Source organism: Vanessa cardui, chromosome Z (genome assembly GCF_905220365.1).
Source record: "Vanessa cardui chromosome Z, ilVanCard2.1, whole genome shotgun sequence".
Taxonomy (NCBI): Eukaryota; Metazoa; Arthropoda; class Insecta; order Lepidoptera; family Nymphalidae; genus Vanessa; species Vanessa cardui.
Genome location: NC_061154.1, coordinates 7,686,761 through 7,714,360, shown reverse-complemented (window position 1 = coordinate 7,714,360; position 27,600 = coordinate 7,686,761). Strand labels below are relative to the sequence as shown.

Below are 27,600 nucleotides of genomic sequence, written 5' to 3'. Positions count from 1 at the left end.
CTTTTTTAAGTTAAAAAATAATAATTAATATGAACATATGCATATTAATATACGCCGCGCGGTTTATTTGTTTTTGTTTTTTATAATTCATTAGTAGAGTAATTGTCAATAATATTTGATGACTGATTAACTTTTAAGAGTGGGTCACCCCGAATGGAGTTGTAAGTGTAATGGAAACGCGAGCAATTATTATTTAACAATCGTTTCAAATGCAATGGTGACTTGCAAATCCATTTTACTAAAATAATTTCCCAAATGTCAGATCAACCATCGAACCCACTTGTTCGACATACTATTCCTCCGACATACATATATATGTTTTAAAAGTACATTGGTAACATAATATGTTACTTATTTAACATGACGTTTCCACATAGTTGCATATCGTGGCCACGAGGTGACTGCCTTTGTATTAAATAATTATATCTAACTAGCAATACTATTTAATATTCTAATATCAATAGAATGTTATTGAAATCATTAAAACATTAAGTAACGATTTAACGTACGTTCTTGTTTTATTCCAAATTTAAATTCTCATCACGATAATAGCCTTAATTAAAAGCGGATGGAACTGCAAAACGTAGTTAGTAATATTATTACATTTAACACATAACCCTTTTTCCAAACGTGCTAGCTGATATAGGTACGATTTATGTAATACAAAATATATGTAATTGATAATAAAATCACCTCAATAATTACAGCTTATTTTTATGAAGGCGTAGGTGTGCATATAGTAATTGTATATATTACTTCATTAGCGATAAAGTTGATGAACAATTTTCAATATAGTGATAATCGTGACAAATTGGAATTGTATGAATTTCGGCTTATTTGAAGCTGTATCGCGTAACAATTACTTAAATATACATAAATATTATTAATCAACGCGCATACATAAAACAAACATCAATTAAGAGATGATTAATTAATTTAATAGAACGAATCTATTTCATATAAATAAATGTTCCTATAAAGGAAGGTAAGAAATGAAAATCTACTCGGTATTTGAATAAAATAGGAATGCAAATGCTTTTTAATACCATTAGACGCCGCAAGTTATCTCGTATCCCTAAGCAAGTAATAAATTTATAATACAGTCGGCAACGAAATGCTTAAAATCTTTTTATTAACACAATTATATTCCTTCGTTTTTAATTTTAGACAAAAATTATACAGTGATTTATTTTTAAGATTATTTCGGCTTCAACAAGTTACCCTTTGTAAGTGGTTAGCATTACGGATAATGAACAATGAAATCGTAACGAATTAATTACCTTCTTAATATACTTTAAAGCAGATAAAGTTCAATGGAATACGTAGTTTGCGAATTTAAAACGGGTTCAATTAGTTACGAGTTAAAGGTTATAACTGCAACATGCCCGCGGTAAAGGAAAATTTCGCGAGGAAACCTACATACGGGAAAGCTCTATAAGCAACGATAATTAGTATACCGTGATAAAATACACTACAGCCAAGATTTACTCGTCAGTACTGATTATATTTTTCATATAAATAATATTTACGACATTATAATGGCAAATAAATTGTAGCAGCTGAGTTCGCAAACAGTATACTTATTTCAAAGGGAAGTAAGTGTACGAGAGTTTTAAATTATTTACACATTTTGAAATTTTAGCGAAAAATTCCTGTGCAGCACTTTTATGATTCTTTACCTCATATTTCCTCTTTTAGGGTTGCCAGATGTCGTCAATTAAAAAAAAAAGTCTCTCCACAGAGTATTTATTGTAATCATCCAAATAGTAAAGGCATCTTATGTTATAGAAGAATACAACAACAACTACAGCAGCCTGTAAATTCCCACTGCTGGGCTAAAGGCCTCCTTTCCCTTTGAGACGCTGTTCCAATGCGGGTTGGTGGACATGTGGCAGAATTTGTATGAAATTTGTCACATGCAGGTTTCCTCACGATGTTTTCCTTCACCGCTGAGCACGAGATGAATTATAAAGACAAAATTAAGCACATGAAACAGCGGTGCTTGCCTGGGTTTGAACCCGCAATTATCGGTTAAGATGCACGCATTCTAACCACTGGGCCATCTCGACTCTAGAAGAATATAATTATCTATAATTCAAATCATTTTTATGAAGTAAAAAAAAAACTATTTTCTAACAAAAATGATATGATAAATTAGTTATGTATAAAACAATTATCGTTTCATCTCCAGCGCTAATGTAGAAAAGATATAATATTCGTAAAGGGGAGTGTACATGAAACGAGAGAACATAACATATTGCATTGTGTGGTCCGACACAATTACACAATGTTATACTAACACTCGACTGTTGGAAAACTCGTATGTAAAGTGTTACCTCATTATTACATTAATGCTTGACTTATTTGCTGTTTGTGGCTGTGTTTATATTAATTTGCGATTTGCAGGATTGCCGGCTACTTTGTATTAATTTTTATGCAATTTAAATTATATTTAAGTGTTAAAGTAACATACGTTGACCAATGTTGTTTTGTTAAATTGTGTGAACAATTATTGTACACAGTGACATTATATGATTATGTAAGTCTATAATTTCGTATAAATTCAATTTTATTTCATAAATGGCTGTAATGTTATAATTTACGTTTATCATCTTATGATATTCGGATATTAAAATATTTTCTTCTTTAATGGTATACAGTAGCAATAGATCCTGTGCAGGACTGTATAGGCAGTACCCAGTCACTAGTAAACCATTAAACACAAAAAAAATCTATTCTGGATAGTATTTACTTTTTTGCCTAACGTGTAAGCACTACGAAACTGATTTTGTTGAAAAACTATAAAATAAGGTAAATCAATAACAGAAAAGTATTATAAATAAATAGTTTCTAAGACTATTTCTATCAAGAGTTCACTTTATGATTCTCGCTATCTCGATAAGAGATGTAGCTAGTTTTCTTGGCAGTGTGCCTCGAGGTGATCTTTGCAAGGAATCTTAAATAATTGCAAAGGAATAAGTTTATTTCTTTTATAAGTGTAGTAATATATTATATACTACTTCTATATTATATAATTTGTTAATAAATACGCTTAAAACTAAAACTACCTTTGAGATTAATAAATAAGTGTGATATACAACGATTTTTATGAACTAATTTTAGAGTAGATAGATATCACCCAACCACCAACTATTCTACTAAACTATACACAATATTGCTGTGTTTCGGTTTGAAGGTTAAGTGAGCCAGTATATTGCTGTTATTATACTGGCTCACTCAACCTTCAAAATAAAACACGTTATCACTCCCTGTATACTAAATTTAAGCGGACAAAGGTTGTCCTTGCCACAAGTTTAATCCTTCATCTGCCATGGTACATCACAGTATGCGCAAATGATGCTGTGATGTTCTACGTTGACGGAGACGGCTCCGTTTTTTTAGTAAACAGTCTGGCACTCCGCCAGAAGTCCTACATACAACTACACTGAGTAAAATGCATAAAGAGTGAAAGAAAAACACATAAAACACTAAATAAAAAACACTTCCTATAAAGTGTCACTAACGTTTATATTTCAGTAGTGAAAAGTTTTTTATTTTAAATACGTATGTGATATATACAAAACAAAAATTATTATGCTTGCTTATTTTGCGCTACTATTATTTTAGCCTACGGTTCCCTGTAGGCCGTATTGTTGACAAGGAATGTCTTTGTATCGGATATCAAATACTACACGATGCATATTTTTTGCTCGACTCAGATAGAATCAGGCGAATAACACAGCACACGCCCATACTTGAATGCAGGTTTACTTCTATCCTACTTTAATGCTTGATAATAAACTATATTCCTAAATCTCTTTATTTCGTGTCTACGTCTTAAAAATTTATATAAACTTTTAGCCCTTATTTGTTAACGATTTTATTTATCTATAAAGTTAGATAGCAATAAAGTATAATTTATCTTTTATCAAAATACTAAATATGAAATTTCGTGAACGAATACCCCATAACAGGAAGTTAGTCAAAATTTCATTATCCTAGCTTCAGTGTCTCGATTTAGTTGGCTCAGACGAACGTGTAGTTGTCAGCCGTGTGGTTCCGGCATATTAGAATAGAATCACCCCATCTTTCACGTGTCGTAAGAGATGACTAAGGGAAATATGCCGTCCATCAATGGACAACGTACCGCTGTAGGCCGTCGGGTGTTGAAACCAAATCGCCTTCAGTACTTGATACTCGCCTACGAACTTGGCCAATAGCTGTCAAATGTTATATCCAACTTATATAGGCTACTCTGAATCATCGATACAGGATATGCAATTAAAAATGACTACATGTACAACTCTCTTCTCTTTATTAGAATACAGTTATAGTTTTGTAATATTAATTATAGTAAGAAATCTATATTATTTCATGCCTCTAAAAAACAAAACAATATGTATCAATTAACGCTTTTCACTGGATATTCTAATGTAATTTTATTTTTACATTGTCTTAATAAATCGAATCGATACTCTATTACGCGCAAAAGTAGTACAACTATATTATTCTTTACAGACATAATTTCCATATAACTCAATTCTTTTATTGATGTATAATATCACCTGTAAATGAACTCAACTATCAAATACCATCTTTTCTTTTTTATTGCAGTGTTACGGAATAGTATTTTTCAACGAAACTAAAAATTACAAGCAGATGAAATCTTATCGCGTTCAACTGAAACTCATCTTTTCGGTAGGAAACTATCGAAACAAAGTTTCGTTCGTAAAATTTATCCATCGTACTATCTTGGGACCGAGTTCTGTTAAACTTTGGGAAACAGTGTAACAAATTTATAAATTAAAACTATAAGTTTTTTTTTCAAGTATTCATTTCGCATTTATTGTAAGTGCGAATGAAATCAGTAATAAAGTTAATTAAGGATGTACTAATTAGCTAATCAGATTAATATCAATTATATTTTTTTGCAAACAATCATTTGTCCTGCTCACGCTTTTGATAGATAACAAATGGGAAATTTAAAGTTAAAAATTTAAATATTAATAACTATACAGTCATAACAACGTATTGTTCCCAAAAAATATTAAAAAAAAAAGACATTTTAAAGGCTATTTTTTAAAAAAAGAGTTTTGATATAAAATCTTTATCTTTTTAAAATCATTAAAGATTGTAATACAATAAGAGTTCAGTCATTAAAAACAAGCCCTTCAAATATAATATAGTTTCTATGAATAAACTTAGTAGTTCATAATACACGCTTATTAAATCAAACAGGTCGACTCACATCTATTTTTATTGATGCAAGTCAAGTGCAATTGAACATACCATCGATTGGATAAGATCGTAAGCGTATTGAAAATTATGAGAACAAATCATGCTTGGAATATGAACTTTATGTATATTGTTTTAAGAATAATAATCTGTTAAAGTATCATTCGTACAAATATATTATGCACCGGGGCACGGCCTTTGATGTTCCTAATATAATTTAAATGTAGAATCAACGTCTTGAGAGGGCACTGTCAAGGTGCAATTGAATTCTTTGAACCCTACAACTAGTGATAAAAAGGTTAGTTGTTACGTTAAAGAGGTACTGATATAAAGAAGGCCTACTTGTCTCAGTATCAAGTAGCCTGCGTTTTGCGGTGAGACTGCGGTCGTACAATACGTTATTACGGACGTATGTATCATGAAATTGGAATTAAATAATATACATACACTTACAACACCACGCAATGTCACTTGCTTTAAAAGGATTTCACAAGTTACGTCTGTTTCATTCAAATAACGATTCATAACTTTAATTTATTTCATTAGGTTGCTACCAATTCCATTCCACGTTAAGTAGGAATAGCTGTTGCGTTGTCTTGTCGTTTGAATAATGAGTACATGTGATCAAAGATACACTGGCTATTCAAACCAATCTCTATGGTCATCTAGTATAATCAACAAAAAAATATCTGCTTATTTGATATAGATTATGGCCTAAATTAATAATAGTAGGTAATATAATTGGCTCTTCCTCAAAAAACCTTAGCATATAAAAAAAAAGATACAAACAAACTTTTAAATTTGCTTTGGTAAGTCCTAAAAAAGAACGCATTCGAATATACAAACGCTTCATTTATATATTTATGAGATAATAGCATAGGTTGACTTTTAATTCAATTCATCCACATAAGTTATTTTAACGTATTTGGTATCAGTTTCTGGGTATTTAAATTAACGCGCTTTGATTCAACGCTTTTTAAATTGTTTGATAACCGACATTTTAAAAGATTTTAAATTTAATTTTCTTAACATTGTTTTTATTAAGAGTCACTTTATTATTTAACTATCGTAGTCATTTGACTGTAACGTATTATTGGAAAAGCAATTTATTTCGGTTCGAGAAAATTAATGAAATAAAGCTCCATCGAGAGCCCATTTCACGTTCAAAGGCTTTTTTGCTACCTTAATGTAAAGAAATAAACATTCAACAAAAAGCAAATGTCAGCTTTTGTTTATACTTGCGATAAAATAAATCGTTATAAATAGGAGTCGATTGTTAGTATGAAGGCTGCATTTGATATATTTGATACGACTATCTTTTTCACTCGTCTTAATTAATTAATAAATTAAAAAAATATATATTGGTAAATAGTTCATGAGATAAATTTGTAGACGTTGTTTGATTAAGATGTACATATTTTCATTCATTCGAATTTTAAACATAAAATGCTACTTTGCAGAGTTTAATGTCTTAAATGTTATTTAAGGAATGTCTTATACCGTAAGCACTGAAGTATCTTTCACTTACAAATCGTGAGTACTGGTCTCTTTTGATTGGGTGATACAACCAGTAACTTCAGTCTTTGTACTGTTTTATAATTATCGTTTCAATTACTTCAACACCTAGCATTGGCTGTAATACCTATTGGTTCTCGATTTTTAGCTTAAGCACTGTAAACAATCACTCCCATCTTACTGCGGAGGGCTCAGATGAGATCGGTCGGAGCTCACGGTCGATGGCGGGTGAGGGGCCACTCGACCTCCCCCTTCTTTTTTATATTCAATTTAATGATTGAATGTATAGAGTTGGGTGGAGCAACAGCCTTCAGCTACACTTATGAGGTGCTGATAAAGGTAAAGTAACTTTGGTATATAATTTAAAATTATTTGATGGCTTTTATTACGTATAAAACCTTTTTAGGCATACAAAAAAAAAAAAAACTAAAAACAAACAATTACGACATAAATAACAATATAAATAGTTCCAGTTATTATTAGGTTATTTTAGTATTCCTATACATAACTTATTATTTCTGATGTATAATGATAATACGGACTAAAAGAATACGATTACTGAACGATAGGGCTATAAAAATAGTGATATTTTCGTCAGTGGATGAAATCATCATCATCATCATTATCAATTAAATGCACTGCTGAACTAAATATTCAAGTTGTAATCTTTCTTAATTCAGAAATATAATTAAGTTTCTATTTGTTATCAATATCGAAAGTTTTAGTATGTTAAGATTAAAATATTTGTGTCAATACTGACACGACCCATGTCAATTTAGTTGTGTTTAATGAAATGATATTAAGTGGTATTGAAAATGAAAAATTGTCACTAACTAAAAACCTTATATTAATAAGCAAGAAATTATTATTGAATATAATAATAAGCTTCACCCAGTGGTCGACTTGACCGTATGAATATTTAAGTAAAACAATAATTGAATAATTTGTACATTTCGAACATGTTTTTGTTCTACTTTTCTTATGCTAAATTATGTATTAAAATATTTTGACAAATATAGAAGAAATGGCACTAAATTGTTTTGTAATTGGCTATTTTTTCTAGATAACAACTGTTTTATAATTTTGCTACTCTTGCAGTTATGTATATATATTATGTATATATACGATACAGGCGAAAAAGCCAATAAATTACTGTCCTGTTTCGAAAAATATTATTCGGCAAGTGTGAAACTGAAGGCTTACTTGAAAGGTTTGAGTAAAATTTCAACGGAAATGTTAAATGTAACCGTCCACTAAATGAGCCTTTGACCATTGCAGTAGAAACGTCTCTTTACAAGAAAGGTACGGTTTTGCGAGGTTTTCCTCAACTGCACGCCGTACCATAAGTTTATAATTGAGCTTCTAAGTTTATTAAAAACTTGACATAGCTGGTCTGGATTTTACCTCGATATGACGTTGAATTCGTCCTTTTTGCAAGAGATTTTATTCGTTTGAGGAGTGGGTTCGTTACTCATTAGCTGACGTTAATAGTTTTTTAATAACTTTGTATGGGCATAAGGTATGGTATATATGCGTATATATAAAATAATGGATGAGAAAAGTGTAGTAAATAGTTGCTGTTGTCAGCAACGTGACTATGTATTTCATCAATCAAATTATAGATGCTACAGGTAATTTCAATTAATCATAAAATTCTTATATTATGTCTTTAGATCGTCGAAAATAGGACCAGGTCGGAAAATTAGAGAAAGAAAAAAGGGGTCGGCTTAGAAAGTGCTAGAGTAATATTAAGGCCAGCAACGCACCTGCAGATACGACGTTGTAGGTGTCATTGAAGCTGTCGTTGTCACTTTCCATAAGGTGAGCATCTGTCACGTTTGCTAATATGCCATAAAGAAAGATAGACTGAAACAGACCAAAAGCTAGGCAAATAGATAGACAAGGAAATAAAGATAGGGAATTATATAATAATGAAGAAGAGAAAGAATTACTAAAAAGATGGATTTAATTCCACCAAAATAAAGGCGCAATTAGATTTGAAATCATCGTAAAAATAATATTACAGGAACAGAGTTAAACAGTGCAGGACTTAAGAAGATAACGTTGTGACAAAGAAGTTAGAAGACTTGAGCTATTCTGTTTGCTGTTTAGTCATTTTCTGATTCTCATATCGTTCCAATCACGAAATGAGTATCAGATATTTGGCTGAAGAACAAACATGTTGCTACTGGTCTACAATTGTCACAAAAATAAATAACATTGCCGTAATCAAACATCACAGGAATTAACAGGGCTGATAAATGAAGAGTTCAGCTCCCGTTCGTTAACACCAACTTAATCTAGATCTAGAGTTCATCTAGATCGCCAAAATTTTTAGTACATTTTTATGACGCGAAATGATTCTGCTGCTAACTTCATTGAAGAATTTATTTTTTATAAAAGCGGCTGTATTAATAGCATCTTGAAGCGGAAAAGACATTATTTAAAATGTAGTCAGAAGATTTGAAACTCTTATTAAGTGTGGTATATGTTACTTTGATATGCTATTACGAATAACATCTTATTTGAATTTTAAGTGACATGACATTTTATAAATCAAGAGTTTAAAGTAAAATAAAAAAAAATTAAGCGATTACTATTTTTAACTTTTATTAGTTTTATTGTGTTGCAAACAAAAATAAACAATTATATAATAAATAAAATACCGGAAAAGTTAATTTTTTCACTAAATAAAATATAAATATATTCCTACACGATTGAATTACATATTTAAGATTTTTAAAAAGATAAAAGTTTTATTTAGATCCGCACTACAACAGATCTCAGCGTCATTTCAGATGTTGAAAAGAAAGAACGTTTATAATTATTATCATCATTTATAAATAATAATACGAACGTATTTAGTATGCAACACTTCGTTTAATATTGCAATAGGTCATAATTAAACCACGTTCGAATCATAACACTTACCTCCTTCCGTCTGAGATAAGACAATAGCTTCTGCTCACCCGGTCGACATCGATTAGCGGTTGAGCTCTCGTGTCAGCCGCACTGTTTACACCTTTATTTATAACAAATATGCGTATATTATTTCGAAGGAATGTAGCAATGTAGAAATTTTGAAACCTATGAAAAGTTTCGTTTTCATTTCATTATAAACTGTGAGTCATTTATCTACATTTGGTGTAAATAAGTGACTAGTAGAGAGTGAGTGTAAAATGATGAAACCGTTCTATAACCGGCCAGTAACTTTTTTTTCACTCTCAAAAATTAATTATCTGCTAAATTATAATTTAGTAAATATCAACCGAGAATTATCTTTAATTTTCCTTACATCTATGACTGGAGCTCTTCAAGATGAGACCGTAACCGAATTTTTATGTGCTGCGGTCGTCCCATAATCACTGGGAATAAAATCTACTGAGGCTATTAATATATGAGATTTCGTTATTCTTCTTTTTTTAAACTTGGTATGTTTTTTTATTTATATGGAATTCAAAATAGACGAAATCTTTTTGCTTAAAATGTATATAATATTTTAAAACGCCAATGGTAACAAAAAATGTGCCAAAACATTATTTGTACGCTTATTCTACTTTTTACTGATGGTAGACCTTCTTAAAGACCCGTCTGTGTTGATAACACCCACTCATCCATTATTCAGCCACTGAACAATACTTTGTATTGGTACGTTCTGGTTTGAATTGTGAGTGAGCCTTTATTATCATTATCGCAAGACATTTAAAATATCCTTTGGCTACGTAAAGAATTGTACATGTTACAGTCCGAAACAATCCCAGCCTTAATGACTTTTGTCCGAGGATATCAATAAGAAGAATTTTGTACCTTTTACTAGTAGATTTACTTCTACTAATATATGAACTGAAGCATCGTCGACATATTTGAACTTATTTCAAATTTGGAATACCAAAAACATGTCCTATAGTCAAAAGTACTACAAGTTGTGTTTCGGGAAAAAGTTTTTACAGTGGCATATTTTCTATTCATTAGTGACGTGACTGGACGGAAATTTAATGATAAAAAAAATATTGAAACTAGATTTTGAAAATCGAAACGATAACTTTCACAATCTTATGTTACATATTGCCTTTTTAAGGCGCATTGTGTATCCCCGAGATTATAACCGTACGTAATCCATTGAACAAACTCCAAGATCTCGAAGAAAACAACACAAATGTGTTCCTTTTATGAACGCGAGGCTCGACCCTCGCCTTTTATTTTGGCAAATGTATTTTTATTTATTTGAAAGGAACTATTGATCAGGCACTGATGTCTCACGATTTTCTATTTTTCCATTTCTATTAGGCCTGAATAAGTGTGATTTGTATTCAAGTAAAAGGTTTTAGCTTAGTTTTAGCGTGATCAATTTGTTTAATAATGTAAATTTGTACACCTTTGTATACATTTGTAAGTTCAATTTAAAAGCACGTAAAAATCACTCAACTTATAGTAAAAAAATTAATCGAGTTGCGTATTCAGAAAAGTGACATGTGTGTACGTTTGGATTTAAACTTACGACTTTTCTAAATTGTATATGCGTCATCTACAAGATTATTTGCAATATTATATTTTATTGGAAACTTTAATTAAATGTATATGATTCGTATAAAATTCACCTCTCCTACTAGATAATGATGTATATCGACCGACACCATTCGATGCGGTGATTTGTAAACATTAATTTTATTCGAAAAAAAAAAATTGTATCATATTTTAGCTAGTCGAATTAAGTAAAGTTAAGTATAATAATTCGAATAAATAATAACATAGAAGTATTGTACAAATGTCATAGTACTTGAAAATAAATATCAAAAGTTATAAAAGAAAACCGACCTATATCTTAGATGTTCTTGTTAAATGTTCTGACAACCACTATCTATACATTTAAGTCTGACTCAGCAAAACTCGTGAAGTTTATATTCAGTCTTAAGCGAATTATTGAAGCGTTTTATTGGTTATCGATTTAGTAAACTATTAGACATTCAATCTTTGGTGCCAGTAACTATCATCGAAACCGCTTACTCAACAAAGTCTTTCAATTTAAGAAGTTTAAACTTAACTCAATTTTACCAGCTAGGCTTACAGTATCAAGTTCAATTTATTTCTCCATCTCAATCAGATTAATTATTTCTATCAGTTCAAATATTCATATCATATTTATTATTTAATTTTATTGTTATATATAGTTTTATTTTAACGGATACATTTTCATTTTTCGTACATAATTTTGTATCTTCATTCACTCATCTAATAAATATCCTGCTCATGTCTTACCTTAAAGTAAATTAAAACTGATAGTCATAAAAGTAACAGATTATGTGCGCATTTACATGCTTCCACAATACAAAACAATTAGTCAAAGACAAAAAGCTTTTAATACCTTCAACATAGAGTTTAAAATAGATTACCTCAAAATATAGTAGGTTTCATATCCTGAAGGAAATTACTTGATATGATGTTTTTATACAAACTTTTTTATAACAACATCAATTCCCGTCTAGTACCCAATGTTTATATTAACATACCTTTCCGAATACTTTGTAATATAATATTTGTAATATATTTAAGAATTTTATAATGAGTTGTCGTTTGAGATCAAGGATTTAAATATCGCTTATAATTGAATTAAAAACTTTCGTTCTTTGATCCGTCAGTTTCAATGTTGACGGTTAATATTATTAATTATGCAAGTTTGCTTACCAATTTTAAATACGTTGATTTTTTGTGAAATTTTCCGGCTATTGCTTTTTACAATTTTGTTATCATGTCATGATTTATTTTAATTAGAAGATCTATCAAATTTTTGTTATTATTATTAAACGTTTTTAAAGGCAATTTAACACAATGGTATAATTTTGGATATTTTACATAAAATTTAAGTGGCAAGTGTCTTAAAAGGCTTGACTCTTTATCGCTAATTGGGAGGTTTAATTTTTGCTAAGCACTTCTGTATTTTCATGTGTTTCGTGCTCTGCGGTGAAGGAAAACATCGTGAGAAAACCTACACGTGTCTGATTTCAATGAAATTCTGCTACATGTACAAAAATAAGCTGATCTCGATATAAGTTAGTTATTGATAGAGGTATAGGTAGAGGCTAGTAATGGTTTTTGTATATAAATTAATCTAATTTGTGACTCATTGAGTTATACAATTAAAAAAAAATCCTTATGCATATCTGTATACATGTACATACTTGCCCCAACGTTTGAACCAATTTTAATGTAATGTTTTTTTGTATTTGAGAGGTTCCCTGGACAGATAGTTTAGTTTTGATCTTGTTGGTGGCCCGGCAGTCGGGGCGGGCCACCAACCTAACTGAATACTGGATAGTATTAAAATATATATATATATATATATATATTTGAATCAAAATTCTAGAGCTGTATTATTGAAATATTAAGGCATGTATATTTCTTACTTTGTTTATATAATAAAATCAAAAGGAATTCAAGTGAACAATCATCGAATTAGTGGACCGGCATAAACTTGGATCCTTCATAATCCTCGCCCTTAATCTTCCCTTCCTGAACCTAATCCCGTACCTTTATAAGGAATAATTATAATTATTATTAAACCTCTCGTCTCTTAGATACGCATTGATCATGTTTATCCGTAATCAAACGTAAGCATTTATAACAGAAATTTTTAAATTAAGAACACCAGTCTCTTCAGAAACAAGAAAAAAAAAAGAGCCTGTAGATAACGGCCAGTAATATCCCATTATTCAAAAGTATCGCAAAGAACAATCCTAAGAATTTAACAGTCACTTTTGACTCACAAATAGTAATATTTCTTTTACGTATAACAAATTTTCTAACTAAATCTTTATTGTTCAAACTAGTAATGTGAAATTAAATTTGAAAATGATTAAATTTGATATAATTGTTTAAGTATTTAAGTAAAAGTATACATGTCATCAAATGCAGTTCGTTAATGTGTAATCCAATATTAGAAACGACTCAAGTGATGGCAATAAGAGCTATCAGGAAAGTCATTTGTCAAAATCGATCACTCCGCGAACAAGCGAACTCACTTATGTTCGACATATAGAATATATAATTTCTCAGTCTTGTACTTACATATATGGTAATATTTTTAAACGTTTCTTAATTCTTAATTAAATTAATTAACAGCTAGGACCTCTGTGGTCGAGTAGTGTGTACATCGGTTTCGGTCGGTTCATGGGAACGCCACTGTAAGGTCCCAGGTTCGATTCCCGTCCGAGTCGATGTAGAAGAAGTTCACTAGTTTTCTACGTTGTCTTGGCTCTGGGTGTTTGTGATATGTAGTAACGACGGTACGTTACTTCTGATTTTCCATAACACAAGTGCTTTAGCCACTTACATTGGGATCAGAGTAATGTATGTGGTGTTGTCCAAAAAATATGATTAACATATAAACATAGAGGTTTAATATAATAAATGTAAAAATAATATTAATAAAAAAATTTTATTCAAATAGGAATCCATAAAAAATCTAATATAATATATTTCTAAACCAGTAATAACTTGCTCGTAAATTTTGTAACGAAATCCAGTTCGTTGTAAATGACCATAAAAAATGGTTTTAACAAACGATCGTTTAAATGGCGGGCAATTTTACCGACAGTACGTAAAATTATTCATCCTTTGAGATCTTCTCCTAAGCGGCCTTGTTCTGTGATCATGCTTGAATTAAAATCAATTTGTTTTGAGCATAAGGAGTTTTTATATACCTTGATTGTAATAATAAAGTAAAGCGTTGATTCTTAATACATTACTTGATTTTTCAATACCGCTTTCTCGTCATAATTATATAAAATAATCGCAATGTTTAGTGCGTTATATATTGAAGAGAGTGAAAGACAGGGTTATTACAATTTCAAAGGATAAAATATCTGAGTACATCAATCTCAAACCTTTATGAGTTAGGATCCGCAGAAATGTTTAAAATTGAACCAATATTAATAGGCGACAATGAACTGAAAACCTCTTATCATCAGGTGGATTATTTGCCCGTTTAAATGTTTTAAAAAAGCTTATAAATCACTATAGCAAATAAGTTAAGTCATAACGAACGCTATCGAGTGAAAGTAGTCGAATGATACGAGTTGTTTAATAATAAAATTACACGTGAATAAATATATTATAAATTCAACGCTGACCAGCTTAATTTCTGTCGGCTTCATCATGTCAACGGATTTCGCGCAACCATTAGCATTGCTGGACGCGTAGTTACCATTAAATCATCCATTATTTCGCACGGTGCATTAATTTGCATACATTGTTTTATGCCATAATGGTTCACATTGGCGATTTGCGAGCGATGAGTTAAATCTATAAGGTGTTTGCAGCTAGTGTCAATAATTTCGCACCAAATTACACAGGGAGACGCGTGCCCTCACTCACTTGCCAGTGTGAAAATACATAAATTAAATCGTTACGAAATGTGTGAAATTTAAGGGGAATTTTTACAAACCTTTTTATTTTACAGTAATTAAGCACAGATAACGAAACAGTTCGCGACATAAACTCAGGCGTTTAATTACTCAACAAAATTTGACGAACTTATATTACAATTTTTCATCAAAATATTTATATAAAATATTTTTTAAATTTTGCACGTAAAAACTTTTTCCATTATAAAAATGCATTAATCGTTAAAACTTTCAGGATATTCGTTCATATCGCCCCTACTGTTCAAGTTTCATTATCTAAGAATCCAATTTAACTTTTACAAAACTTGTTTTCCACAAAGATGATGTGCAAACTGCGGGTTGCTGTTTCTTTACGTTTATTTAAATTTCATAATTTACTCAATTTGAGGTCTTCGTTATACGATCAGACGAGGCCGTGTGCTTAGACGGCCTATTAATCATATAAACCTAAATGCCCGCAGCAAACTTCACCTTGTTATTTAACTTGAGAGTCCTTTGTAATTGAAATCACGCGCCCATTGAGACTTCACAAGCAAGCTTTACAAAATAAAGCCATTGTTTAGCTCGCGGCTACTTGTAAAAAATATATTCTTCCAGACAACATTTTAAATATCAACTAACAAAAGCAAGAACACATATACTTTTACGAATATAGAACACTGATCACTAAGTCCTACACTTCTATACATATCAGTCTCTATTGATTTTTATTCGCACTAAGTATCTTATTCCCCTAAGAACGAATGTCATTGTTGCCTTTTTGATGTGCGAACTGTCAAAGGAATTCAAAGGACAAATACGCCTACGAAGCAATTAGGGATTTCGAATTTGAACTCGTAACAACCAAGTCAGAAATGTAACAACGACCTATTATTACTTGATTATTATCTAAGTACTTTAGCGGTAACGTATGTTGGTAGCGAATTACGGAATACGCCATTCATTTCGTAGCATTGTTCGCTGCATCGTGACGTTTGTATTCGATATTTGAAAATCAGCTGTAATTGGATGAACGTCATTTCCTAAAAAGACACGAAGCTCATCGATGTTGTCGGCGTACATGATAACTATTTTTTTTCTCTCATCAACACCAACGTCTATAATAAGAAAATACCTCAGCACTTATGCCCTTTTACTCATACCCCATATTCCTTATTCAATTATACGCGTAAACAAATCTGTTCACTGCCAAAGAGATATTTATATTTATGTGATCGTATACAAATTATATTGGAATCTTTATTTTTATAATGAAAATAATATCATAGGTGATTAGAACGAGGTTAAATTGCTAGAGTTTAAATGTTCAGAAGTAGTACTCTCCTAGTTAGTAATGAAACGTAATAAAGCGTTAATCTACGCATCACGATAAACGGTGAATGTCATGGACGTAGTAATCGCTTGTGAATCTTTTGAATATCATGGCGACAGTACTGCACGGATGTAGACGTTTAACCGTCAGTGCAATATGATCCTTATTGTAAACGTCTTAAGCACTTGAATTGTATAAGTATATCAATGTATGAACCTATTGTACAAATACTCAGAGGGATTCCATATTATAGACAGCTGCGTAGAATGCTAGTGTAGGGTCGGGTTGGAAGGACCCCAAATGGGGTCTGTAATATAATGGTGACGAGATTTGCGACCTATTTAAAATGAGCTACACTTTGATCGCGGTTTCGTTCGGAGTATTTATATATTTTCAACACTATTTAACGAATTATTGATTATATTGAGACTTATTTTGTAATCGTGCTCTAAACTTTTACGCGCTGTATTAATTTCACAATTTATTTAATAAGGTAATAAATAACAGATGATTAATAATAATTATGAAAGTTATCTTAAATTTAATAATATATTGTTTAAATAAAAATATATAAATATTATAAATAGTTACATGATAAGGAAAATTTCTCATGTAATCGAACCGATTTTTTTAGAAAAGTGTGATGAAGTTTCATTCAGCTGGGTATCCTAAAATATATAAGATCTGATTCATGTGGAATAAATATGACAATATAAATACTTACCTAACTTTAAGTTTTTAAAATACATTACCCATTTAGATATATTTTTGGCCGAACAAAGTACAAAGTTTCACTTCTCAAACATTAGAGCGACACGTTTTTCTGTTATATGTTGCCTTTATTTAGCACAGCAAGTCAACCATGTGCTAGCAGTCTAGACTTTCCCGTTTAAAAGGCACATATACTCGACTAGACCACAGTTTCGTGCCAAGTTTTCGTATTTGAAAATTAGCTTGTAGATTTTTTTGTTGGTTACATATTTGAATTTAATATTTTCATTTACATATAGTAAAGTATTTTAAATTCACTTATACATGATTATTTTCATTAAATTAGATCCGATCCCGTGATGTAGTATACTTGATTGTTAATAGAATTGTTGTTTTCTATTTTTAAATGTCAAATAGCATAAGATTGTTCTAAAATAATTTGAAATGTCTACGTTTCTTTTTTATTGTGTTATGTTAATGTCACATCTGATTTTTGATATTGAGGGATAGCTGACTATAATAGTTTTAATGCGCGCGCGCAGGCCTTACACAATGACACCCCGTAATGTTTGTTAATTAGTCGTCGTTACAACGTCGAAGCGAGCGGGATAGTGTTGTGTAGCAATGTGTAGTGTAGGATATGTTTCGTTACGTAGGTAAGTTAGAAAGTTTTTTTATGTTTTTAAAAATATAACTTATACTCATGTTGTTGTAAATATAAAACCTTTTTATTTGTTGTGATCTGACTTCTATCAATAGTAGTACAAATTGACTATTTGAATACGATTTAAAAACTTTAACAATAATAAAAAAAAAAAATTATTAAAAATTTCTTATATGTTACATTCTATATAGATTTCAAGTTACTTTTAATTTGAATTATTGGTTATCTATGATGGGAAATAATTCAGTTATATTAAAAATCAAATGATAATATTTTATATTCATGGTGAAAGCGACGGACATCCCGAGAGCTATTAATATCGACAACTTCACCGACCACATTTGTATTCACAAGAAAAATCACCGCATTCTTCGATCAAACCGTACCGACAATCCTTGCTAGCTTTTCGCGTATAGCTTCCATGTTAGCGCAAAATAAAATATTAGATTCACGTTTTATTTTACGTTAGTGTCAAATATAGAACCAACTCATATCATATATTTTTAGATAAATTTATTAAAAAGTTAAATATCGTAATTGGTACGAATTTATTTTAAATAAAATTTTAACAAAAAGAAAAACCGACTTCAAACAAAACACTATTTTAAAACAAATGAATATGCACGAAAAAGTAATAAAAATAATTGCGTATTCAACATATTTTTAGAGTCTTCCTAAGTTAAATGAAATGAAAAACATTAGACTACTTAAAAGTCGATTAACGATTATATCATGTAGTTATAGTTATTGGTATATTTGGAGCCGGTGTCAACCACGGTGCCCTTGCCCCAACAATCAAAAGAAAGAAGCGATACGAGCCCCTTGATTGATCCAGTATATTATTGTGTAAAAGGTAATTTGTAAAAAACATATTTGTTAAAGTATTCTCGTATTGTTTTTTTGATAGATATACTGTAGGGTTTTATTGGCTGACACCGACTCCAAATATAACAATAATTATAACTACATGATATAATCGTAAATCGACTTTTAAGTAGTCTAATGTTTTTCATTTCATTTAACTTAGGAAGACTCTAAAAATATGTTGAATACGCAATTATTTTTATTACTTTTTCGTGCATATTCATTTGTTTTAAAATAGTGTTTTGTTTGAAGTCGGTTTTTCTTTTTGTTAAAATTTTATTTATTTTTGATTTTAAGTGAAGCTGATGTTGAACAACTATTTTTTTTTAATATGGATAGATTAAGCGTTCCGTTTATATGAGTCAGAAACTACTTCGAGGACAATTTCAAAGGAAACTTGCGAATAAAGCAAAAATAGACTTTCGAAAATGCTCATTTAATACGTCACGCGACGTAAACTACGAGGATCCCTCAAAAGAGCTGTAATCGAACTCAGCAAAAAAACTTTGAAAAAGACCAACTATATTTCGTACATCATATGACATCACATCACATACACAAAATTTGATTAAAGATAGTAAGAAATTCTGCCCCATATCGCACCCTAACTGCGAGCCGTATAGGAGTTCCATCACTACATAGTATAAAACAAAGTCGCTTTCTCTGTCCCTATATCTTTAAATCTACGCAACGGATTTTGATGCGGTTTTTTTTAAAAGATAGTGTGATTCAAGGGGAAGGTTTGTGTATATAATACATGAACAATATAGTAAAGAAACACTGATCATTTGAGAAGTTTGCGATGTGATGTCGTATATAAACAAATTCTGTAGTATATTTAGTATCAGTATTGCACCCGTGCGAAGCCGGGGTGGGTAGCTAGTTGATTATAATATTCGACTATGATAATTACATAAACATAACCACATTACGGAAGGTGACTCAAATATCCAAATAACCTATAAATAAAAGATTCGACCGAGTATCGCTAACGTGCTCCTCAGAATTGTTCCGTTCCCTTCCGTTCCGTTACTTTGTCATGGATCCTGTGCTCAGAACCTTACCAAACTTTCACCAAATTACCCTTGTAGTATATATTTTATAATAAAAAAAGAATTATCAAAATTGGTTAACGTGATTTTCAGTTATTCACCTATTTGTCGCGCATATACATAAGGCAAATTTAAGAGTTATGTCGTTTTCACATGGATACCATCATCGGAAAAAAAAATAAAAAAAATGGGACCCCACGGGAAGCACTACCTTTCAAACAAAAAAAAAATTATCAAAATCGGTCCACCCAGTAAAAAGTTATGAGGTAACAAACATAAAAAAAAAAAAAAAAAAAAAAAAAAAAAATACAGACGAATTGATAACCTCCTCCTTTTGGAAGTCGGTTGAAAATGTGTAAAATTATAATAAAAACATATTTGTAAAGCGTTTGAAATCTTTGGATAGATAAAGATAATATGAGATAATTGTTTTCAAAAATAGATGCTTTGAAAAATATATAGAATATCTGTTAACTGTTTCTGAGTTAACTTATACGTAGTGTATTAATACCAAAATTCATAATTTTGGTTTTCACCCGTGCGTTCATTTGCGTTGCTTAGAGTGCCGTTTCAGTGCGCAATCTCTTTTTTAAGCTTTTTGTTTCTACAACGATCATCAATCTTTTATTTACAAAGTATTTTTTAGTTATATTAACTATAAATTTTTATGTTCCTCTCGGCAAAACAGTATCGAAGCTACTGACTACGAAATAAATATATATTTTAAGTATGGTTGACATGTGACATGGAAAGTGATGACGTGAGCTTTTGATTTTATAAAAATAAAATGTATGGATTTCATAAAAATAATATGCATTCGAAATTTCATGAGTGTAATATTTTTAAAGATAAATGTTGTCTTGTACGTTTTTGATATAAAATATAATGAATTTATACATACGATCTTATTAATTTCGTGTTACATCCTCTCGTAAGTTAGGTACTATATAAAAAGTCTTTCAGAGTACCATGCGCAAGCGATTCCGTAACGGCAAAGACGTAGAGTATACCGTTACATTGCAGGGGTATCCTAACTTGGCTTCACATTTAAGGCACGCATAAAAACGGTTTTCGACCGAGAACAAGAAAAAAGCGTGTTCGTGTAGTTAACTTAACTTATTACACAGTAAAAGTAATGAAAAATAAAAAGTAAGACGAAGTCATAAATTTTCTTCCAATGTCTAAAAGTACGAACAAATTCAATGTAACTTATATTAAAAATATTTCAAGACCAACGTTTGATGTCGTTAATACGGCTATTGTATGTCCACAGGTATGCTTTCCATTGGTGTGTCTTGTATTTATCTTGTTAACTTTTTAGTTAGCCTGCAATCTACCTATCTACTACCTCGTTGGTTTGGTAGTAGATTTTAGTGCAACAAATTATGAAATCTTAGGTTTAAATACTGAGTTTTGATTATTACGTTACCACTTCTGCGAAGAAAAAATAACTGTTTGTGACACATTCCTGAGCTTAGAAGAACAAGTATAGCCACTAGTTCTGTCTTCACTATCTCTGGTTCTGTCAGATTTCGAATCCATTGGTTTATATAATCCATAATAAGTCAGAAATAACAGAAAACTCGCTCCTTCAATTTCCTCTCAATTATCACATATTCACACATCACTGTAACACGGAGAAACCTTCAAAATTAAACTCCCATTATAATATTAAGTTAAAATTGAAGCAGCCACAAATACTTTTTAAACTTTTGCATTCAAATATCATAAAAAAGTTAATGAGTCTGTCATACAATAGACCGAGGGTTCTGAGCAATTACATTTCTACGAACTACTGAAACTGAAACTGACGGACAGTTCGGGGTAGTGCGACGTAGTTTTTGACACGAACATTTTATCGGGAACAAGTCGCTGACTTGATCAACCTGCATGAAGGTTTTTATTTTTATTGCACTTTCAAAATCCAATTAATATGCAAAGTGAGTGACTGTACCAAAAATAACCAATAAAAGTAATCGTGTTGTGACATGACCGCTGCGAAAATAGTTGCGATGAACGCTGACGTCAAAATTGTGTAAATTACGTCATATATATTTTTATATTTATTAAAATATCTCAGCTAATATCAAGATTAAATACGAAGTCAAGTGCGAATCCTTTAGAAATGCTTTTGTTTGTGGATCGCTTCAGCACCACTATATGGCTTATCGTATTACACATACTCATCCCTTAGTTGGCACTTACGACACATATAAAACCATCGCTCTGGGGTAGATAATATGCCTTAAGCAGATGTAATATAACAATTGGGTTTTATCCATAGTTACGTTATGTCCTAAAAGAAAGTCAAAGAAAATGAATTTCTAGAAGGGTCATGTAAAATAAAGATGAAACGAAGGCAAACGCCTACAAATGTGTTCCAGAGATAAATAATAATGATAGAGCTTCCTCAATTTAACCCGCGGTCATTTTTTATATTATTCTCATTATCCCTACGGAACAAAAGCCTTATTTTATATGAACGCATAAAATATAAGTCCATTCTTGAAATTTGAACTAAAATTTAACGTCTTGCTAAGACTTAGCCCTTAATAAGTATACTTTATATTAACTTATTCACTGTGTATCTATTTACTTCTACGATGTTACCGAAAATGAAGGAATACGAGCAATTAGTTGCGTCGTGTTGAAAAATCAATAATCTCTCAACTAATAAATACCGCTTTGAAGGGTGAGTAGGCCACTTTAATTACAGGCATTAGGGAAATGACATCTCTGTTCCTAAGGTTAGTGGTTCATTGACAATGAAAGAAAAATATTTTACGGTGCCATTTTCATTGAACAGTAGTGTCCACTGACCATCAGGTTGTCAGGAATCATCATTGTTGTCATCAGGAAAATAAAAGAAAACAATAACAACATTTCCATTTCTATATTATAAGTTCTTTGGTACTTTTTGCATATAAAAAGTTTAATTTAATTATACACTTTACCATTTCTCCTTACTTACCTTAAATTCTAGTAAAGAAAAGTAGTTTTCTGTTTAACGGAGCACCGAGCGAGCACCGCAATGAATTTAATGATACAGCCGTTCCTTTCTTTCCAGATTAATTTATCTTGCCTTTTTTACCATTTCTTCAGTGTCGTTGAAAGTGACGTTAAATTAAAAAAATCTTTAACAATCCAATACCCGATCCAAAAAGTTTCATATTCGTTTAAGGCTTAACTATTTTTTATATAATTAAATGTAAATAGATTATTAAGAGATAGAGAATAAGAGAAAGTGAGAGACAGGGATGGAAATATAGAATTGTTTCACGTTTAATAAAGAAATAGCGACGGTGTTAGAATGAATAAACATTGCAGCTTCTTATGTAAATGCAATTTTGAATGCAGTTTCTACATTGGTCATTTAATTTGCCTAATACTTTGTTTGGTGAATATTTTTTTATAAATAGTTAGGAAATATTACATTTATTTTTAAAACTGTTTGTTGTGTATGAAATAATGCAACTAAATCAGCACAAAACAATCAGTTTTATTTTACAGTTCATGTAATGCGACGCAAATGTGTTAGTATTCTTAACATACGATTAAGTTATTAGAGGCCTACCTATAAAAGGTTGTTTTAAATGTTCAACCCTATTGGGCATCCTTTTCGTCATGAGCGAGTGCGAATACTACTTTTATATCGGCAAATAGTTTTTTATGAAAATTCTGCAGGACATCAGTTAATATACTGCAGTAACATATGTATATGATATATTATTTCAGGAAATGAAAGATTTCACAGATATAATCTTAAAACGGACATTTTTAAAATTTTCGGCAAATTTAATTAATTGTATTCATTTGTCAAAATGTCTACTATCATTAACTTCTAATATTATAAATGGTTTTAGTCAAGTGTTGAGTTGGCATTTTTGAGGCACAAATGCAATAATGTTTCAAACTTTTTGTAAAGACATATTTTGAACTGATACATATTTAAGTACAAAGTTACGTCACTATTAAAATCGAGCTTATTATTCCAATTTAAAAATCGAACCAATCAAATCAATTCATAATTATCAAACCTATAAAAAGAAAACATAAAGACGAGAGTACGATAATATTTGTTATTCCTACAATTTCTCCTAAACAAAGTCCCAACAACACGTTTGATTATGATGTCACGTAACTACGAAAGCATGTAAAGTTGCTTATCTCGTGAGAATAAAGTGCACGCTACTATCGACCTTATAGCAAGAAAAAATAATTGTCATTTTCTCTTGAAATCATCGAGGGAATAAAGGTTTGTGTTTCGATCACCATAAATTGTTTTCAAAGCCACCGCGTCGCCACCTTAGTAGATAAAGGAAGTATATTCCCAAGACGCGACTTTTTACCGTCCATTGATAGTAGGGTCAGTGACACTGATATCTCAAACTGAATAACAATGCTGTCTGGATTTAAACCGACTTTATTTGAGGGATAATATAAAACTCCATTTCATTTTGAGCGGTAAAATCAGGTTAAATAAGAAAGATGGTGATGAAAAAATAAAAAAAGCAAATATCTTTTGCCGCAATTTTATTTAGAGCTCTGTAGATCTGATTCGATTTTTTTTTGTTTTTATTAAATATATTTAAAGTAACAACATAATTTCGATCCTTATACTAAATTTTCCTTTAATTAACATTAATTGGATTTAAATTACGACTTTTGAGTGTCCCTCGGGAAGATTCTGAACTCTCACTAAGTATACATTTGATATATTATAATAATATTTCATTTGCAGAATTCCGGAGTTGAAATGATTTATGTATTACGAGACTCCCATTTTGTATTTCTTTCAGAGGCTTCAGACTTGGAGAATATTTTATGTTAAATTTTGTAAGTGAAGTTAAATATTTGTCTCGTAATAAACGTTCGCATAAATAGGCATTTACTACTTCTGTCGTTCAACTTTTTGAGAATTGGAACAGGTGGTAACTTAGACTGGTATTTAAGATGTTTTATGTTTATAATTTTCATTTAATATGTGGTGGTAAACAAATAGACAGAGACAGACAATTATATAAAGTCACCCTGATCACCATAAACATTGGCGGTCAAAGTACTGTTAATTATTCCATATATCGCCCCTGCGTCCCTTTATTTCGAGCTAAGACTTTATGTCAAAAGTTCTTCTAAATTAGTTTCTTAATACTTTATTAGTAAACGTAGTATTGTAAATTATATTAAGAATTAAAATTAAAATCGTTTCACATACTAGCCTGTACATACGGATAATATTCTTTTGAATCCTAAAACTAGTAAAACTTTGGATAATCAACTCATCCATAATTTCTACACGTACTAAGTTTAAGTATGAGGAAAGGCCCGCTTTATTTGGCACGTGACCGGCTAATTACTTATACGATGTGCTAAAGTTGTCGGCCAAGTTCGTGTCAACTAAAGTCGGTCATTTACGACGCCGACTGCTGCTGAATGTCGGCCAACTTCTGCGCCTATATCAAACGAATGTTTTAATGCTGTGTAAATAGTTGTTTTATGCTCATTGCTTAGAGATCGGTTCACGTAATGTTTGATTACATGAGCGGTTGGTATTTTATAGTTTTCGTTGAAAGCTCGATTTGACGTATAATAAATGGAACATTTAAACGTTGAGAATAAGTTACGATAAACTATCATTATCATTGTGAAATGTTTAACGTGCGCTTCGTAGTTTTAATGCTATTGGCTAAAGTTATCCGAGCCGGGCTTGTAAAATGCAAGAGCGCGCATTAACACAGCAATAGGTACGGAGCAGTATTGCACGCTACGCCACTAATCCCGGTGGATTTGCTAGGAATCCGTGTTTGCAGAACCATCGCATTGGATACATTAAGACACGAAACCCGCTTCAACGGATAATAATTAATTTGCACATTTATTATTTTCGATTAAATATTTAGTTCCGATCCAACATGATAAGCATTGTTGTAAAATATTGCCATAGAAATCGGCTTTTATAATGTTAGATAAGATAACTTTTTGAATTATATTTTTTATTGCATACAATGCATTGTGCATTTTCGACCGGGAATTGAACAGAGATTAAATTTTACATAGAAATTCATTATAGGATGTAAGTGAGCACTAAGAAAGGATATTTCAATATTCATCTCCTCATCTCGTTCGATGGGGATGAAAGTTTTTATAGAAGTTCGACCTTTTTAAAAGTTAGATAGATAAATCGTTATTTAGGCTCATGTGTACGAGTAGATAAGATAAGTTCAGCGTTCTAAAATTGCATCATCCAAAGGGTGAAATAGGTGATGAACCTTAATTTAAAAATATAACGTGTTGAATTTACGGAACTCTATGCTTGCGTTTATGCTGTAAAGACAGTTTATACAGCATTTTGCTAATGGCATGACATCAAATCGTTAAATTGACATAAAAAAAATGTAATAAATATCTTTAATAGCTATACAAATAGATATCTCATGTTCATCTCCTTATATAAACTATTAAATTCTGACCATTTATGATAAAACTAGAACAGTCTATTCAGCTCCTTTAAATAATTAATGCAAACACCCATCAACGTAGTTTGCATTTTACTATGCAAGTTAAACGTTAATTAAGCGCTTACAAAGTGATACAAAAGGAGTTCCTTTTATCCACTTTAGTGATCGAGGACATGCCCATCAAATTACAGTTATACGACCGACATTAAGGTATCTCATTGAGAATTCGGGTGAGCGAAGAATCGGCCCTTTATGAATATAGGCCTAGCGTACTGCAGCGGGCCCCGCCTGCATTATTCATGCATCGATCTATCTAATAAATATTCATACTAATATTCGTGACGGAAAAATAATAATATAAGATACTTGGATGTTTAAGAGGCGAGCTTAAATCTTTTATGTAAGCGAATACTGATTGGAGGATTTTGAATAACGAACACTCCACATATCAAATTGCGCGTAATTTATGTTTTAGTATTATTATTATGTTTAACATACTCATACAAAAACCTTTGTTCTACGTTGAGGCTTGTGAAATTATATGATCATTATACAACTGTTTTGTGTTCCCATGATTTTAAAGTTAATCTCTATTCGTTGTGTCTTTATTACTACGTTAAAAATCCCGACCTGATTGGTGATTATAAAAAAAGATATCGTCATTGCGAATTGTAAAATAACTTGGTCATTACCCTTTCCCCTAAAAAATCTTAGAAGAGAGATAGTCGTTTAAGATTTTCCGGCGCCTCGAACAAAAATGTGATTTGTCTGGATAGGAAGTTGTCGCGATCAACGGAAGGGATACGGGTAACGGGTATCCGATGCCGGCATTACTCGAAAACTTGCCACTCGTGTGTACTCGGAATACTTTTCTGAGTGGTCAAAGTTAATGGAACCCCAATGGTCTAAAAGTATACGTTGAAAAAAGTATAAGTACATTAATTTTATTAGTAAACCTTTTATGAATATTATTTTATATTTAAACTCAATCTACGTTCTTATAAAACTCTCTAGGACGTGTTTGCATTAAAAATAGTTTTAGCAGATGAGCCTTTTAAAACGTACCTATTACTGCTGGTTTCTGCTATTTCTAAAGCGAAAACAAAAGCATAATCAAAAAGCGTGCCATGATTATATTAGCCTAGACTAAGGGCTTTATCTCAGGGAAACTAATCTTGCATCTGAAATACGATGTCATAAAATAAGATCAGCTCTTTATATATATATATATATATATATATATATATATATATATATATATATATATATATATATATATATATATATATATATATATGTTTTAGCAGATGAGCCTTTTAAAACGTACCTATTACTGCTGGTTTCTGCTATTTCTAAAGCGAAAACAAAAGCATAATCAAAAAGCGTGCCA

The 27,600-nt window shown here is 31.0% G+C and overlaps 1 protein-coding gene across 2 annotated transcripts in view; it reads left to right on the top strand.

Moving 5' to 3' along the window:
• LOC124542856 (leucine-rich repeat transmembrane neuronal protein 2-like) overlaps positions 1-27,600 on the top strand; it is a 65,101-nt gene that overhangs the window by 22,635 nt on the left and 14,866 nt on the right. Inside the window, exon 1 of one of the 2 annotated variants that reach the window (XM_047120742.1) lies at positions 17,759-17,828. The exons of the other annotated variant lie outside the window; for it this stretch is intronic. Within the exon in view, the coding sequence (XP_046976698.1) occupies positions 17,797-17,828 (32 nt within the window). The 5' untranslated portion in view covers positions 17,759-17,796. Of the gene's footprint in view, positions 1-17,758; positions 17,829-27,600 lie in introns of those variants that run through there. 2 annotated transcript variants of the gene reach the window in all.